General features: G+C 44.1%; 1 protein-coding gene across 2 annotated transcripts in view; it reads right to left on the bottom strand.

Moving 5' to 3' along the window:
• LOC143281064 (bifunctional glutamate/proline--tRNA ligase-like) overlaps positions 1-17,754 on the bottom strand; it is a 65,676-nt gene that overhangs the window by 30,183 nt on the left and 17,739 nt on the right. Inside the window, exons 15-23 of one of the 2 annotated variants that reach the window (XM_076585984.1) lie at positions 16,822-16,958; positions 13,976-14,030; positions 12,980-13,150; positions 11,411-11,523; positions 9,131-9,257; positions 7,902-8,057; positions 6,266-6,466; positions 4,806-5,006; positions 3,169-3,369 (exon numbers count right to left, since the gene is read on the bottom strand). In XM_076585984.1, coding sequence (XP_076442099.1) covers positions 3,169-3,369; positions 4,806-5,006; positions 6,266-6,466; positions 7,902-8,057; positions 9,131-9,257; positions 11,411-11,523; positions 12,980-13,150; positions 13,976-14,030; positions 16,822-16,958 — 1,362 coding nt within the window. The remainder of the gene's footprint in view (positions 1-3,168; positions 3,370-4,805; positions 5,007-6,265; positions 6,467-7,901; positions 8,058-9,130; positions 9,258-11,410; positions 11,524-12,979; positions 13,151-13,975; positions 14,031-16,821; positions 16,959-17,754) is intronic. The other variant, XM_076585985.1, reaches the window with a different exon arrangement.

Raw genomic sequence — 17,754 nt, 5'->3', positions numbered from 1 at the left:
TGAAGTTCAACTTTTTTCAAAATTTAGTGGGAGCGGCTTATATACCAGTGCGCTCAACAGACCAAACTTTACGGTATGTTCGTCATCATGAGAACGTTGTTAGTGTTGATTCAGCTGCTAATGCCCAGTCTAGAGAGGATATTTCAGCAGGCAGGTGCAAATGGGCAGACCACAAGTCAGCAATGCAATGGTCTTGACACTTTGGATCCTGCATTTTACACAGACATTCTGAAATCATCACAGGTGACAGCTTTTTTGCCTGTTGAAAAGTCTGACCCACTTCCAGTTCCGACTGTGCCTTCAGGCAGCTCTGAAACGCTGGAAGATGTGAAGCTTGATGAAAGGCTCTCATTGTCCCAAAAGAGCTGAATGAAGTGTTCGAGTCATGTTCATCTATCTTGACAACAGAACCAGGGTCATTTACATGTGATTTTGAACACAAGATCCATCTCCACCAAACTGAGCCTGTTTCCGAAAACAGTACCCCTTGCCCTTTGCCGCAAAAGACACTCTTGAAAAGGAGGTTCGTGTGATATTGGAGTTGAGCATTACAGAGCCTTTGTCTTTTCTGTACCGTGCACCTGTCATACTAGTGAAGAAGAAAGACAGTTCTACCAGAGTCTGCATCAATTTTCGTGCCTTGAATAAAGTAACGATTTTCAATGCTGAACCAACTCCAGATATGGATGAACTTTTTGCAAGATTGTCTTCAGCTGTTTACTTCACCAAAACATACCTAGCAAAAGTCTATTGGAAGATCAAGGTAAAGGAAGACAGGGACAAAACTGCTTTCCAAACACCCTTAGGGTTGTACCAGTGGACCAGAATGCCATTTGGTCTTGTTTCAGGACCTGCAACATTTGCAAGAATGATATGCATGCTGGTTCTTGAAAGATTCAGTGCACTGAATTTCTTTGATGATGTTCTGGTGTACAGTACTTCCTGAACTGACCATCTTATCAATGTCAAGGGGTTTTGAAGACACTACAAGAGTTTGGCCTCCCAGTTCATCCTTCAAAGGTGAACGCAGGATTTCAGGAATTGGAGTTCTTGGGCCACATTGTTGGAAAGGGACGTCTCAGGTCTTAGCAGGTAAAGGTTGAGAAAATCATGAAAGTCTCAACCCCAACAATGAAAAAGCAGGTTCGATCCATGCTTGGATTGCTGGGTTACTACAGACGCTACATTCCAAATTTCGTCCAGTTGACTGTGCCCATCTCAGATTTATTGAGAGAAAAACACGGGAAAACTCATTTGGACATCAGAATGCGCTCAGTCTTTGAGCCAGATCCAGACATTGTTGAAAGCCACACTGGTCCTTCATCTGGCTACTTGTCCAGACCTTTCATTGTGCAGACCGACGCAAGCTCAGTCGGTATTGGGAATGTACTCTTGCAAAAGCACAACGGAACGTTGCACCCTGTCTCTTTTGTGAGTCGAAAACTTCTGCATTGAGAAACCCAGTACAGCACTATCAAGAGGGAATGCCTTGCGGTTGTTTGGACTCTGTTAAAATTGTCTCGATATTGGCTTGGTCGATCATTTCACCTGCAGGTTGATCACACTCCACTGCACTACCTGATGTCTGGTTCACACACAAACAGTAGGGTGATGCGCTGGGCTCTGTCGCTGCAGGAGTATCGTTTCGATATCCACATGGTCCAGGGGAAAAGAACTGATAGGCAGATATCCTCTCGCATTCTGTGGCTGATAGTCCATTCCATGAGCTATTCCTGTGACTCAGCTTCAAAGGGTGTGGAACTGAAAAGGGAATGGTGCTAAGTTGACTTGAAATCACTATTGGTTGTCATAGTGCAAGTGGTCTTGAAAATAAGACTATACACTATCAGAGTGAAAGTATTAGTGGACGTTATTAGCTCTTTGTACTTTTTTGTTTTCAATCACTTTCATAAGGCTTTTGGTTGGTAACACAGTATTGTTTTTGTTGTTTTTCTCAGGCTGGTGTTGAAATTCAGCAAGGTCTGTAGATTTTCCGATTTTTTTAATTTTTTTTCTCATGGTTAAGGCATCTGATTTTTCATCATGTTGTCTGTTATAAGGTCAGCCTGGTAGATCATCCATCCTACGGTTCTCTGGCATAAGGATCATGGAAAAGAAAACTGCATTTTCTTCTAATTTTTTCTTTTACCCTAGGAATGGGGGAATGTTAAGGAGTGCCACAATCTGATTTCCGAAGAATTCAGGCGCTTCTGTTCATTGGCACGTGGTTCTTGTACTGGTCAGTGAGTATTTTTTTGCTACCCAGTTTAACTGGCTAGTGACACACAGTCTGTCGCACTGACTAGAAGGGAAAAGATCTCAATGTTGTTTCTCTGTGGTTCTGGCCAACAGAGTTCCAGGGCAGACATAGATAGCCCAGTCTGAGGAGATCAGATCAACCCACAGTCGGAGGAGACGTGGTAGCGGCCCAGTCCAAGGAGACTGGAGCAGGACAGACCTGAATGAGGTCTGATGAGGCTGGTGCAGCATCGGGTGAACACTTCTCCAAGACTAAGATGACACGTCCGAAAGAACTGCGTAATTTGTGTGTGCGGGCCAATACTACACAAGACCTGAGGTGATATTTCTTTTGACTGTTTTCAGTTCTTGGATCCACAGAAACATTGAGGAACAAGAAGTCAGCATTCCCCAGACTCAGAATCGAATGCGTGCGTGCGTGTGTGTGTGTGCGTGTGTATGTGTGCATATTAGTATATTAGAATATTTTGGCATTCAGCTGTCCACAAAGGCGCCAAATCCTGTGAGTCCAACAGAATCGCTGCAGCACAGCAATGCAGACAGGCCAGGAAAAGCAGTGCCAGTAAGTCCCCAACAGCCGCCACCATCCCCTGTCCACACTGTGTCAGAACCTTCCAGGCGCGGATTGGCCTGACAAGTCATCTGCGCACCCACAGAGCCCAACCCACCCACCCCCAGGATGACTAGATGGTCCTCGTCGATCCCAATGGACGAACCACATTAGTGTATTTATTGGCTTGTAAGCAGCAATGATGTGAATTTTTTTGTTAAATCATATAGACTCAGGGGCAATACCTTGTGTCTGTTTTGTTTACTGAAAAGTGTGGGAGAATGAGACTGAACTCGCATGTGAATGTTGCCTTCCTTTAGTCTGTCTCTCACTCTCTTGCATAACACACAGACTCTCACCTTGGGAGCCTTGTCAGCCTTGAGCTGCCTCACTCTGTCTCCCTGCTCACGGATCTTGGCATCCAGATCCCCACCAGCAGGGGTGGAGGTGGGAGTGGTGGGGGCAGCCCCAGGTTTGGGAGGGGTCCAGTCTTTGCCCGTGGCCTCTTTGTACTGCTTCTTCAGGGACAGCAGCACCTGTACTGCTGCGTCTATGTCCCCCTGAACACACACACACAAAACACCTGTACTGCTGCATCTATGTCACCCTGAACACACACACACAAAACACCTGTACTGCTGCGTCTATGTCACCCTGAACACACGCACACAAAACACCTGTACTGCTGTGTCTATGTCCCCCTGAACACACACAACAGATAAAACACCTGTACTGCTGCATCTATGTCCCCCTGAACACACACACAAAACACCTGTACTGCAGCGTCTATGTCCCCCTGAACACACACAACCGATAAAACACCTGTACTGCTGCGTCTATGTCATCCTGAACACACAAAACAGATAAACACCTGTACTGCTGTATCTATGTCACCCTGAACATACACAGAACAGATAAACACCTGTTCTGCAGCGTCTATATCCTGCTGAAAACACACACACACACACTTTATTTTTGACACATTTACAGCATCCATCGAAGAGAAACATATCATCAAGATGATGTAGGACATGATCCCCGCCCCTCCCCATTTTTCTTCCCTCTCGGTCAGAATGCTCTAATATCAGTGAGATCAGCATCAGCCCTAAAGGTCTAAACAGGGTGATCCTTACCACCAGATATCACTCATCGCTTCCCTGTGGACATATCTCTCTTACACACAATCACACACAGACACACCCAAACATCAGTCCTATCAGCATCAGCCTCTAAGACCTACACAGGGTGATCCAAATGACCAGATAACAGGAATGGCTGTAGACATCTCTCTCTCTCTCTCTCTCTTACTTCACACAGAAACATTTACAAAGTTTTGGGCAATAACCTCATTTTGCGAGATTAATGTGACTTGCAGTAAACTAACTGCAGCGTTATGTAGCAACAGTGTATGTATGCCTTTCAAACACCAGCAGTTCTATGATCAAAGTTATCAAGAATGGGGTTTACAGACTCTGCCCAACAACACTTGAACCCTCCAACCAGGAAAAAAAAATATATATATAAAGAGTGGCAAGTCCTTCATGACGTGTATAAAACCCATTTTATTCCATATAACCTTTCAAAAGGAATTCTTTAACTGCACACTGTTTGTCACCTTGCCCTTCAACCTCTAACCTTGATCTTTGAGACGGTCCATGTTCTGGCCATAATCAATGAATATTTTATCAAAATTGGTTGGAAAAATAAAAGTTGTTACATTATCAGCAACGAAGGACCCAATTCAGAAATCCTCTCAAGGGTAGCAAACACATCAGCTCTGTTCAGACAGCAACCTCTACGGAAGGACAACATTTTCATGAAACACAAGATCAGACTCCTATGTGCACAGGTATATTCCATCTCCCGCATGCATGAGACATGAATCCTCACAGCTGATTTGAAAAGAAGAATCCAAGCCATGAAAATCAGGTGTTTAGACTTAAACTGCTCACATACTCACGAGTTATCAAAAAAGAACCCAGACATGGGGTCTCACCTTGGGAGCCTTGTCAGCCTTGAGCTGCCTCACTCTGTCTCCCTGCTCACGGACCTTGGCGTCCAGATCCCCACCAGCAGGGGTGGGGGTGGGGGTGGTGGGGGCAGCCCCAGGTTTGGGAGGAGTCCAGTCTTTGCCTGTGGCCTCTTTGTACTGCTTCTTCAGGGACAGCAGCACCTGTACTGCTGCGTCTATGTCCCCCTGAACACACACAACAGATAAAACACCCGTACTGCTGCGTCTATGTCCCCCTGAACACACACAACAGATAAAACACCTGTACTGCTGTGTCTATGTCCCCCTGAACACACACAACAGATAAAACACCCGTACTGCTGCGTCTATGTCCCCCTGAACACACACAACAGATAAAACACCTGTACTGCTGTGTCTATGTCCCCCTGAACACACACAACAGATAAACACCTGTACTACTGTATCTATGTCACTCTGAACATACACAGAACAGATAAACACCTGTTCTGCAGCATCCATATCCCACTGAACACACACACACACACACACACACACATTACAAAGTTTTGGGCAATACCCTCATTTTGCAAGATTAATGTGACTTGCAGTAAACTACCTGCAGTGTTATGAAGCAGCACTGTATGTATGCCTTTCAAACACCTGCAGTTCTATGATCAAAGTTATGAAGAATGGGGTTTACAGACTCTGCCCAACAACTCTTGAATCCTCCAACCAGGGAAAAAAAACCCAAACATATATTTCTATTTATATATATTAATATAGTGCACGTAAAAGAACCCACGACAACAAATGGGTTGTTCCTGGCAAAATTCTGAAGAAAATTCCACTTGGACTGGAAAAACAAATGAAACTGCATGCAGGAAAAAATACAAAAATAAAAAAGGGTGGCGCTGTAGTATAGCAACGCGCTCTCCCTAGGGAGAGCAGCCCGAATTTCACACAGAGAAATCTGTTGTGATAAAAAGAAATACAAATACAAATATATATATATATATAAAGAATGGCACGGCCTTCGTGTCATGTATAAAACCCATTTTATTCCATATAACCTTTCAAAAGGAATTTTTTAACTGCACACTGTTGTCACCTTGCCCTTCAACCTCTAACCTTGATCTTTGAGACGGTCCATGTTCTGGCCATAATCAATGAATATTTGATCAAAACTGGACGGAATAAACTGTCACGTTATTAGCAACGAAGGAACCAATTCAGAAATCCTCTCAATGGTAGCAAACACATCAGCTCTGTTCAGACAGCAACCTCTACGGAAGGACAACACTTTCATGAAACACAAGATCAGACTCCTACGTGCACAGGTATATTCCATCTCCCGCATGCATGAGACATGAATCCTCACAGCTGATTTGAAAAGAAGAATCCAAGCCATGAAAATCAGGTGTTTAGACTTAAACTGCTCACATACTCACGAGTTATCAAAAAAGAACCCAGACATGGGGTCTCACCTTGGGAGCCTTGTCAGCCTTGAGCTGCCTCACTCTGTCTCCCTGCTCACGGACCTTGGCGTCCAGATCCCCACCAGCAGGGGTGGGGGTGGGGGTGGTGGGGGCAGCCCCAGGTTTGGGAGGGGTCCAGTCTTTGCCTGTGGCCTCTTTGTACTGCTTCTTCAGGGACAGCAGCACCTGTACTGCTGCGTCTATGTCACCCTGAACACACACACACAAAACACCTGTACTGCTGCATCTATGTCACCCTGAACACACACACACAAAACACCTGTACTGCTGCATCTATGTCACCCTGAACACACACACACACAAAACACCTGTACTGCTGCGTCTATGTCTCCCTGAACACACACAACAGATAAAACACCTGTACTGCTGCGTCTATGTCCCCCTGAACACACACAACAGATAAAACACCTGTACTGCTGTACTGCTGCGTCTATGTCCCCCTGAACACACACAACAGATGAACACCTGTACTGCTGCATCTATGTCTGCCTGAACACACACAGCAGATGAACACCTGTACTGCAACATCTCTGTCCTATTAACACACATACTGCCTGGCGAATATGTTTCTTTTTTATTATGGGTTTTCTTTTCTTGTTTATTTTTTAACTAGCCCCTGTGGCAAAGTGGTTAGCTTGACTGTGAAGACATGGTTCAATCCCCATCACCGGTGGGGGGGTTGGACCGTGGCCAGCTCCTACACAGAGCTCAGTGTGCTATGGGCTCAGACGGGAGGACCACACAGTTGAGGGTCATCCATTTCACTGGTAGATCTTTGGGAGTGTTGCTCAGATTTCCAGTCCAACACTGAAAGTATCTTATCTCTCAGCCAGGCTGACGCCAAGATATATTGAGAGCATTTGTCAAGAAGTCCCAAACCTAAATGGACACTCACAGCAGCGTCTTCATCACCCCCATCATCATCAAAAAATGGAAAACATTTCTGAGGCATAAACAGAAAGTATCAAAAATTATTTAGCTCCTTTAATTTTTTTTTTCATCAATCTAATATAAAAATGTCAAATGGCCAAGTACTAATTTTCTTTGTTCACTTATTCCAACAAAAGTATCAAATGGATCAGCCTCCTGTTCAGTGTACATGCTCTTCAGCAGCCAACAATAGGTTTCAGTCAAAGTTTCAAGGCACGAAGACTCTCCAAATTAGAGTAATCACTGTTCACTGATCAACCAACCAACAGCCATCATTTACTGAAATTGACCCCTACACCCCCTTCTCCCTTCCCCCATGCTTCCTTGTTCTTTTCACAAAAATGTGTCTGTCCATTTCTTGGCCCAGAAACCAAGACGGCTATGACCAGAAAATGTGCTTGTCTTTATATTTGTGTGGCAACGCAGATTTGATTAGAAAGTGCAACGTTAGTGACCCTCTGAAGGAAGCTTCTAACTTCTTTTACTGGTTAAGTATCACTGATGACTCCTCCTCAACCCAGTCCCCTTAAACTCCACTGTCCCCACCCACCCCCCATATCCCATCCCTCATCCACTCTCCACACCCATGGTATAAACATGTATGTGCATACTGAAATGAATGCATGTGTGCATGTCTAAACCACACTGTACTGAACAGACAATAAACCAAAGAGGAGAAGAAGAAAGTGCTCACCTTGGCAGCTTTCTCTGCCTTCAGCTGACGCACTTGATCCCCTTGGGCCCGGATCTTGTTGTCCAGGTCATTGACCGACATGGAACTCGCACTCTGTGGAGGTTGTTCTTCAAGTGGAGACTTCTCTGCTGCCTTGCCTTTCTTGCTCTGAGCTTTCTGTTCACAACACATCATCAACTGTCTGATAATGATAGTCATCATAATGATGTATGTAAGTAGGTGCTCATGACATTAACAGTAAGAAGTTACACATACATAAACATGTGAGAGAGAGAGTGTATGTGTGTGTGTGTGTGTGAGTATGCACAAGTTTTTATATTGATTGATATGCACTTGTATGTATCCTAATTTCTACTGTACCTGTGTTTGTGTATGATTTTTTATTTATGTTTGTACCTTGATATGTACTATCCCCCCCCCCACCCACCCCCAAATATTCCTTGTGACCCTGGTACACTTGGTAATAAAGACATACTCTATTCTGTTCTATTCTATAAACGTGCATGCATCGTTGTGTAAACTTCTCTCACACCCTGCCATTCGTGCTCAGTGGTTTCTGTTCACATCACGTCATCAACTGTCAAATGATTACAATAATGCAGACTGACGCTCAAGACAGCTCCATTCTCTCAACACAAGACAGCTGCTGTCTCTCAACACAAGACATTCTCCCAACACAACACAAAAAGACATTCTCCCAACACAACACAAAAGACAACACAACACAAAAAGACATCCTCCCAACACAACACAACCAACACAATACAAAGACATTCTCCCAACACAACACAAGACATTCTCCCAACACAACACAAGACATTCTCCCAACACAACACAAAAGACATTCTCTCAACACAACACAAGACATTCTCCCAACACAACACAAAAGACATTCTCTCAACACAACACAAGACATTATCCCAACACAACACAAAAGACATTCTCCCAAAACAACACAAGACATTCTCCCAACACAACACAAAAGACATTCTCCCAACACAACACAAGACATTCTCCCAACACAAGACTCCCAACACAACACAAGACATTCTCCCAACACAACACAAAAGACATTCTCCCAACACAACACAAGACATTCTCCCAACAGAAGACTCCCAACACAAGACATTCTCCCAACACAACACAAGACATTCTCCCAACACAACACAAAAGACATTCTCCCAACACATCCCATCCTCTGAACATGACGCTTCACTCAAGGACCGAACCTCTTTGGCGCTGCTGTTTTTCTTGCCCCCTTCCTCCTTGTGCTTGGAGCCGGCAGTGGGCATCTCCTTCTGGTGGCCGTCCGGCACGCTGAACAGCACACAGGGGCTCACCTGGCCAGTGTGGGGGCTGCAAACAGTCACATACCTTAACAGGTAGCACAAGAACAGCAACAAAAGTGTTTAACTATCCATATCTACTTCTACTTTCTCCCCTTCCTTCACAGGTAATACAACAGCAAAAAAAGTGTTTAACTATCCATATCTACTTCTACTTTCTCCCCTTCCTTCACAGGTAATACAACAGCAAAAAAAGTGTTTAACTAGCCATATCTACTTCTGCTTTCTCCCCTTCCTTTACAGGTACGACAACAACAACAACAACAACAAAAAAAGTGTAACTAGCCGCATCTACTTTTGTTTTCTCCCCTTCAGTGGGGAAGCAGTTTGCACAGGAGAGGGAATCAGACCCATGCCAGAGACTGCACCAGTGGGTCACAGTATAGTATGTGTAATTAAATATTAAAAAAATAAATAAAAGACCAACCATGGAACACCTAACCAATTCTATTACACACACACACACACACACACACACACACATACACACACTCACAGTCACACGCACACAAACAAAAGAACTGACAGAAAAACAACAAACAGACAAGAAACGAAAAAAGCCACAAGAAAAGAGCAATGGTTTCACCACATTAAGAACAGGCGGAATTTCCACAGATGACAGAAGCAAGAGTGCAACTGTTGAAAACAATTTTTAAAAAAACTGAATGAAGTCCAGGAAGGAGGTGAGGTGAGTAGTCTTTGTTCCTTTACTTTTCTCTTGCCCTTGGTTATGTATTTTCTTCTTCTTCTGCGTTCCTGGGCTGCAGCTTCCATGTTCACTTGTATCTACACGAGTGGGCTTTTATGCGTATGACCATTTTTATGCCGCCATGTAGGCAGCCATGCTCTGTTTTCGGGGGTGGTTACGTATTCCTTTTTCCTTGCTACACAGCAGACAGTAACTTATTCCAGTGTGACTGACTTCTCAAACCATACTCTTGTGTAAATTTCCATCACTGTCAGTATCATCAAGCCCTTTTGTGTTAATTTCCATCAAACTGTCAGTATCATCAAGCCCTTCTGTGTTAATTTCATCGCTGTCAGTAACATCAAGCCTTTCTGTGTTAATTTCCATCACTGTCAGTATCATCAAGCCCTTCTGTGTTAATTTCATCGCTGTCAGTAACATCAAGCCTTTCTGTGTTAATTTCCACCACTGTCAGTATCATCAAGCCCTTCTGTGTTAATTTCATCGCTGTCAGTAACATCAAGCCTTTCTGTGTTAATTTCCATCACTGTCAGTATCACCAAGCCCTTCTGTGTTAATTTTCATTGCTGTCAGTATCATCTAGCCTTTCTGTGTTAATTTCAATCACTGTCAGTATCATCAAGCCCTTCTGTGTTAATTTTCATTGCTGTCAGTATCATCTAGCCTTTCTGTGTTAATTTCAATCACTGTCAGTATCATCAAGCCTTTCTGTGTTAATTTCAATCACTGTCAGTATCATCAAGCCTTTCTGTGTTAATTTCCATCACTGCCAGTATCATCAAGCCTTTCTGTGTTAATTTCAATCACTGTCAGTATCACCAAGCCCTTCTGTGTTAATTTCCATCACTGTCAGTATCAGCAAGCCTTTCTGTGTTAATTTCAATCACTGTCAGTATCATCAAGCCTTTCTGTGTTAATTTCCATCACTGTCAGTATCATCAAGCCTTTCTGTGTTAATTTCCATCACTGTCAGTATCAGCAAGCCTTTCTGTGTTAATTTTATTGCTGTCAGTATCATCAAGCCATTGCCATTTCCACTTGTCTTTACAATAGAGTTGTCAATTCCACGGAGACTCCTCCCTTCATGAACAGCATGTTGCTTTTTCCTCTCAGCATATAAAGGAGACTGAGAAACACTGTCCACAAATGGTGTGCTGTTTGTTTTAAAATGCCACACAGCAGTTTGCTCCACATTGCACAGGGTTTGCAAAGGCAGCACACTGACAAAGCTGACTTCTATTTCCCGTTCATGAACAATGAGAAGTTCATATTCACTTTTGCTTTCTTTTTTGAAAAGAAGAAACTACTATTTTTTTCAATTTAAAAAAAAAAGATTTCCATCAGAAAGGGAAAGGAGCTGCACCCACGCAGAAATCAGCCAGCACTGGGTACGGACAGACAGACGGATGGAAGGACAGACAGACGGATGGAAGGACAGACAGCAGCACACAGACCTGGCGGGCAGGTAAGGCTGGTCACAGACGAAGAAACCACGGCGCTGCAGCTGAATGATGTCCCCTTTCTTCAGTGAGGCCAGGCTGGGGTCTCCCAGCATTTCCTGCTCCTTCTGCACTCATCATAATGATAACGATGATAATAATAATAGAAATATCATTATTACTATCATCATCATCATTAGTAGTAGTAGTATAACAATAGCAATGATAATAATAGTAACAACAATATTAATGATAACACTGTATTGTATTAATTTTTCTCTGTGTGAAATTCAGGCTACCCTCCCCAGGGAGAGCGCATCGCTACACTGACAGCGCCACCCTTTTTCTTTGTATTTTTTTTCCTGCCTGCAATTCTATTTGTATTCCTATCGAAGTGTATTTTTCTACAGAATTTTGCCAGGGACAACCTTTTTGTTGCCATGGGTTCTTTTACGTACGCTAAATGCAAGCTCCACACAGGACCTCAGTTTATCGTCTCATCCAAATGACAAGTTTCTAGACCACCACTCAAGGTCTAGTGGAGGGGGAGAAAATACTGGCAACTGCTGGTGTGATTCGAACCAGATTCTCTCACTTCCTAGGCGGATGCGTTACCTCCAGATGAACACTCCACACTATATTTTAATGATAATAATAATAATAATAATAATCACCAAGCAGCTCCTGCTCCTTTTGCACACATGATGATAATGTGAAAAAAAAAAAAAAAATGACGATGATGATGAACATTTATTCAGCACTTTTTCTCTACTAGAACTCAAAAGTGCACTGCATGCACATGACTCATTAACAATAAATGATGAAAAGAATAAAGCAAATCATACGAAATAATGAAGCAAATCAGTTTACATACTCACAGCAGTCATCATGACACCAATCATCCAACAACCTCCCCCCCCCTCTTCCCACCCCCCTCTCCCCACACACACATGTGCGCGCATGCATGAACACTCACACACACACACACACCCAGAGCTCAGAAACTTTCACAAAATGCTTGCACAAATGTTAATAAGAGAAACAAACAAAAAATGTCACACATGTTTTGAAGGAAAATGAATGAGGATATATTTTCAAATCAGTGTTTTGGTCCCCATGAGACCTTACAACAGAGAAGATCCTGCATTAGTGCTGAGTCACTTTGTTGGTGTTCAGTGATGTCATTTCAACTGTGTCACTGTAGGGACTTGGTGGTGGTGTCCACTCTGAGGGCGATGCTCACTCAACCTGGATCCATGACTAAGCCATTTTTGTCATCAGTAAAGACTTAGTAGGTGGTGTCCTACGTACGTTAAATCAGAACAGGCTCTAATGGACTCAACCGAAGTGATTCAGCGGAGGTGGAGGGTCTCCTCTGATGTGTGGCCTACTGGCAACCTAACATTGATGGTTCCCTGTAGACTGTCAATGCCAGGACTGCGACAGACGAACCCAGGTGTGGCAGTGTATGGGGGGACTGGAGTTGCAGCGTGGGAGTAATGCCGCTGAAATGGTGCAGATGATGGGGCAGCACCAAAAAAAAAAAAAAAAAAAATCAGTCATTTCTAACTGTTCCAGCCTCACCTTGGACTGGGTGTTGATGTAGGCCTTGAAGTCCTCGTCCTTGTCCAGCACGCCCTTGGTGATGATATGGTCATAGTGCACACACACCGTGGGCACCAGTGCGCCCGCTCTGCTGTCCTCTGCACCCTCCACCGCCGTCAGCCACGTGATCTTCTGAGTCTTCTTGTAGTCCTGTCACAGCATTCACACTGATGACTGCTACTGCATGTGGGTGCAAACACACTCGCACACTCACTCACTCCCTCACTCAAGCACAATTTTCTATACCAGCCTTTCTTCAACTTGATGTGAAGACCAGGAAGAATACACAAGCCTACCCATAAGGAAAAGGACTGAAATGGAGATATAAAGGGGACACAAGTTCCAGTTCAACATGTGCAGACCTGCAAGTCCCTGAACCCCCTTCGTAAGTATTCACATGCGAAAGTTCAAAAATGCACTTTAAAGATCCGGTATTACTTGTCAGTATTTGATGGATTATGGAAACAAGAACACACATGCACACCCTCGAAAACAGAGTATTGCTGCCTACATGGCAGAGTAAAATATAAAAAAACGGTCATACACATAAAAGCCTATTTGTACATATGAGCGAACATGATAGTTGCAGCCAACAAGCAAAGAAGAATAATCAAACAATCAGTTTGTTCCCATCTCTATGAAGCTAAAAGCATTTCATTTCATTACTGATACTAATGTAGCACCCACCTTTGGTCAGATACCAAATGAATCCCTTTCCACAGTAATTTGCACAACAGGCTGCCTACCATGGTAAAGTCAATTTTGTTTCCTGTGTCATTCAGACAGGCTTCAATCACACGCACACATACACATAACACATTCTGTGCACGAGACCTCAGTTCATCATCTCATCCAAATGACTAGCGTCCAGACCACCACACAAGGTCTAGAGGAGGGAGAGAAAATTCTGGTGAGAGTGGGATTCGATCAAGTGCAGTCTGATTCTGTCACTTCCTAGGCAGACATGGAACTCACTGTGTTCTCCAGGTTCAGCTCAGCTGTCATGGAGGTGACCTTCCCTGTCTGGTCCCTGCAACAGTGCAGCATACACAACATGTACAACCATGACAGCAACCTCCTCACACACATGTACAAATGTGACAGCAACCTCCACATGACAGCAACCTCCACACACACAACATGTACAAATGTGACAGCAACCTCCACATGACAGCAACCTCCACACGACAGCAACCTCCACACGACAGCAACCTCCACACACACAACATGTACAAATGTGACAGCAACCTCCACATGACAGCAACCTCCATATGACAGCAACCTCCACACACAGCAACCTCCTCACACACATGTACAAATGTGACAGCAACCTCCACATGACAGCAACCTCCACACGACAGCAACCTCCACACACACAACATGTACAAATGTGACAGCAACCTCTACATGACAGCAACCTCCACATGACAGCAACCTCCACATGACAACAACCTCCACATGACAGCAACCTCCACACACACAACATGTACAAATGTACAGCAACCTCCACATGACAGCAACCTCCACACAACAGCAACCTCCACACACACATGTACAAATGTGACAGCAACCTCCACATGACAGCAACCTCCACACGACAGCAACCTCCACACACACAACATGAACAAACATGACAGCAACCTCCACATGACAGCAACCTCCACACACACAACATGTACAAATGTGACAGCAACCTCCACATGACAGCAACCTCCACATGACAGCAACCTCCACACACACAACATGTACAAATGTGACAGCAACCTCCACATGACAGCAACCTCCACACGACAGCAACCTCCACACACACAACATGAACAAACATGACAGCAACCTCCACATGACAGCAACCTCCACACACACAACATGTACAAATGTGACAGCAACCTCCACATGACAGCAACCTCCACATGACAGCAACCTCCACACACACAACATGTACAAACGTGACAGCAACCTATGCACACAAAACGTGTACAAACATGACAGCAACGTCCACGCACACTACGTGTACAAACATGACAGCAACCTCCACACACACAACGTGTACAAACATGACAACAACCTCCACACAACATGTACAAACGTGACAACAACCTCTACACACACAACATGTACAAACATGACAACAACCTCCACACACACATGTATAAACGTGACAACAAACATGACAGCAAACTCCACACACAACATGTTCAAACAGCAGCCTCCTCATACACACACAAAACATGCTCACAGATGACAACAAGATCCTCACACACACACACACACACACGAAACAAGCTCACAGATGACATCTAGATCCTCACACACACACACACACACACAAAACATGCTCACAGATGACAACAAGATCCTCACACACACACACACACACACACACACGAAACAAGCTCACAGATGACATCTAGATCCTCACATCATCACAGCAAAACAGGAAATATATTTCCTAAAATTAATGCACCATGACAAAATCCAGTGTTCCCCACTATCAGGGCTCCAGGCCCTGTTGACACAGTGTTGTGTCCTTGGGAAAGGCTCTTTACTCTTCAGCCCCCCCTGGTGTTAACGGGTTCCTGACTGCTTGAGCAGGGTTAAAACACTGGAAGGAGAGAATTGGGCCCCATCATGAAAAAAATGTGATGAAAAGAATATGTGATCCACAACAATTTTTCAAAAATATACATCACAGACACACACACTCACCCACCACCCACCCACCACCACCACCATCATCCCCAACAAAGGAATGTCTGGATTAAAATCACCAGCCCATTGTCAAACCTTCTGATCTGAAAATAGGCACATCACCATGCCTACCCACCTGCCCCTCCCCTTCCCATCTGACTGTGTCCTGGGGTAGGCTGCATGAGTGAACTCAGCAGTGCTAAGTTTGCTGATCGTTACGAACGTTCCTACCTGTATGGAATTTACAGTGGAGTTATGAACATTCTTAAAGATAAGCAAACTCAGCGCTGCTAAGACTGCTCATGCAACCCAGCCCCGATTTGGTCTGCACACAATCTGATACCTCCCTCACCCCTTCTACCGCTCACTGGCCGGACAGTCATGTACAACGTTTCTGTTCTCGAATCACTAAATGCTGTCTGCTAGGAAAGTTGAACTCTGTTCTTCTCTCTGGATGAAGAGTAGGTTGGTATTCCTCACCTTCCTCTTCCACAGAATGATGAGACTGCAGTCTGTCTTCATCTTCTTCAAGCTAAATCCTCCGTTATGGTGGTTAGTTCAGTCTGTCTTCATCTTCTTCAAGCTAAATCCTCCGTTATGGTGGTTAGTTCAGTCTGTCTTCATCTTCTTCAAGCTAAATCCTCCGTTATGGTGGTTAGTTTTGCTCACACTCAGCTTGGACAATGCATCACCATTCTGCTTGCCCACATAGATCATGAGTTGCTGACATGGTCAGTCAGCCAATAAACTCCTTTGAAAAAACACATTCCTGGATGATGTAGGCTGTTTCCAAGTCAATATGAGTCCGGGGAACCCTGGCGAAGCTAAAGCCAATATTATAATTTTTTGTATATTAATGTAAAAACTTTCGCAAGATGGAGATATTTTGCCACCATTTGGATACAGCTTTTGTGGCAGTGGCAAGAGAGTGAACCATCCACGGTCTGAAAACCACTCACATGCTTACATAGCAGTTTAAAGATTAGGTTAACCTTTTCTCTTTTTTTTTTAAGTATCAATATGCATATCTGATTTACCTATCTTCTGAAAGCTCTGAAGCTTTGAGAAAATATCAATAACAAGTCAGCATGCTGTTCACTTCACTTTCTTGTTAATTTTCTGGACTCACTAACCTGTTAATTTTCTTGATGACGATGTTGCCCCAGTTGATGAAGGTGACCACCTCCCCTTCCTTCATGCAGGCGGCATCAGCCTCCTCCACGTAAACCTGGGGTCCGTACCATGTCGTCTTCATGCCCACATCCTCATTCTGCACACCAAAACATCACTGTCACCACTGTCCACTTCATGTCTTCACTCTGCACACCAAAACATCACTGTCACCACTGTCCACTTCATGTCTTCACTCTGCACACCAAAACATCACTGTCACCACTGTCCACTTCATGTCTTCACTCTGCACACCAAAACATCACTGTCACCACTGTCCACTTCATGTCTTCACTCTGCACACCAAAACATCACTGTCACCACTGTCCACTTCATGTCTTCACTCAGCACACCAAAACATCACTGTCACCACTGTCCACTTCATGTCTTCACTCAGCACACCAAAACATCACTGTCACCACTGTCCACTTCATGTCTTCACTCTGCACACCAAAACATCACTGTCACCACTGTCCACTTCATGTCTTCACTCTGCACACCAAAACATCACTGTCACCACTGTCCACTTCATGTCTTCACTCTGCACACCAAAACATCACTGTCATGGAGTGCAGAAGAGGTGGCCACAGCTTTGTTCTGCCGCACATTGGTGAAAAAAGCAATGATGAAAATGTGGGAGAAAAAGTGATGCTGAAGCTGATCAATAGGGGATCCTGGGGAGGCTTACCCTACCAATAACATCGACAGGTAGGGGGCATGGATGTGTTGGTTATCTTTCCATGACTGAGTTGTCTCATCTTGTCAACAATGGACATAATATATTCTTAATTCAGTTTGATACAATAATCAAATACTTTTATATATATTTTTAGCATTATTTTAAACACACACACACACACAAATACACACATGCACACACCACCACCACCCCCACT

Source organism: Babylonia areolata, chromosome 4, assembly GCF_041734735.1.
Source record: "Babylonia areolata isolate BAREFJ2019XMU chromosome 4, ASM4173473v1, whole genome shotgun sequence".
NCBI lineage: Eukaryota > Metazoa > Mollusca > Gastropoda > Neogastropoda > Buccinidae > Babylonia > Babylonia areolata.
This window is presented reverse-complemented; position numbering and strand designations above follow the sequence as displayed.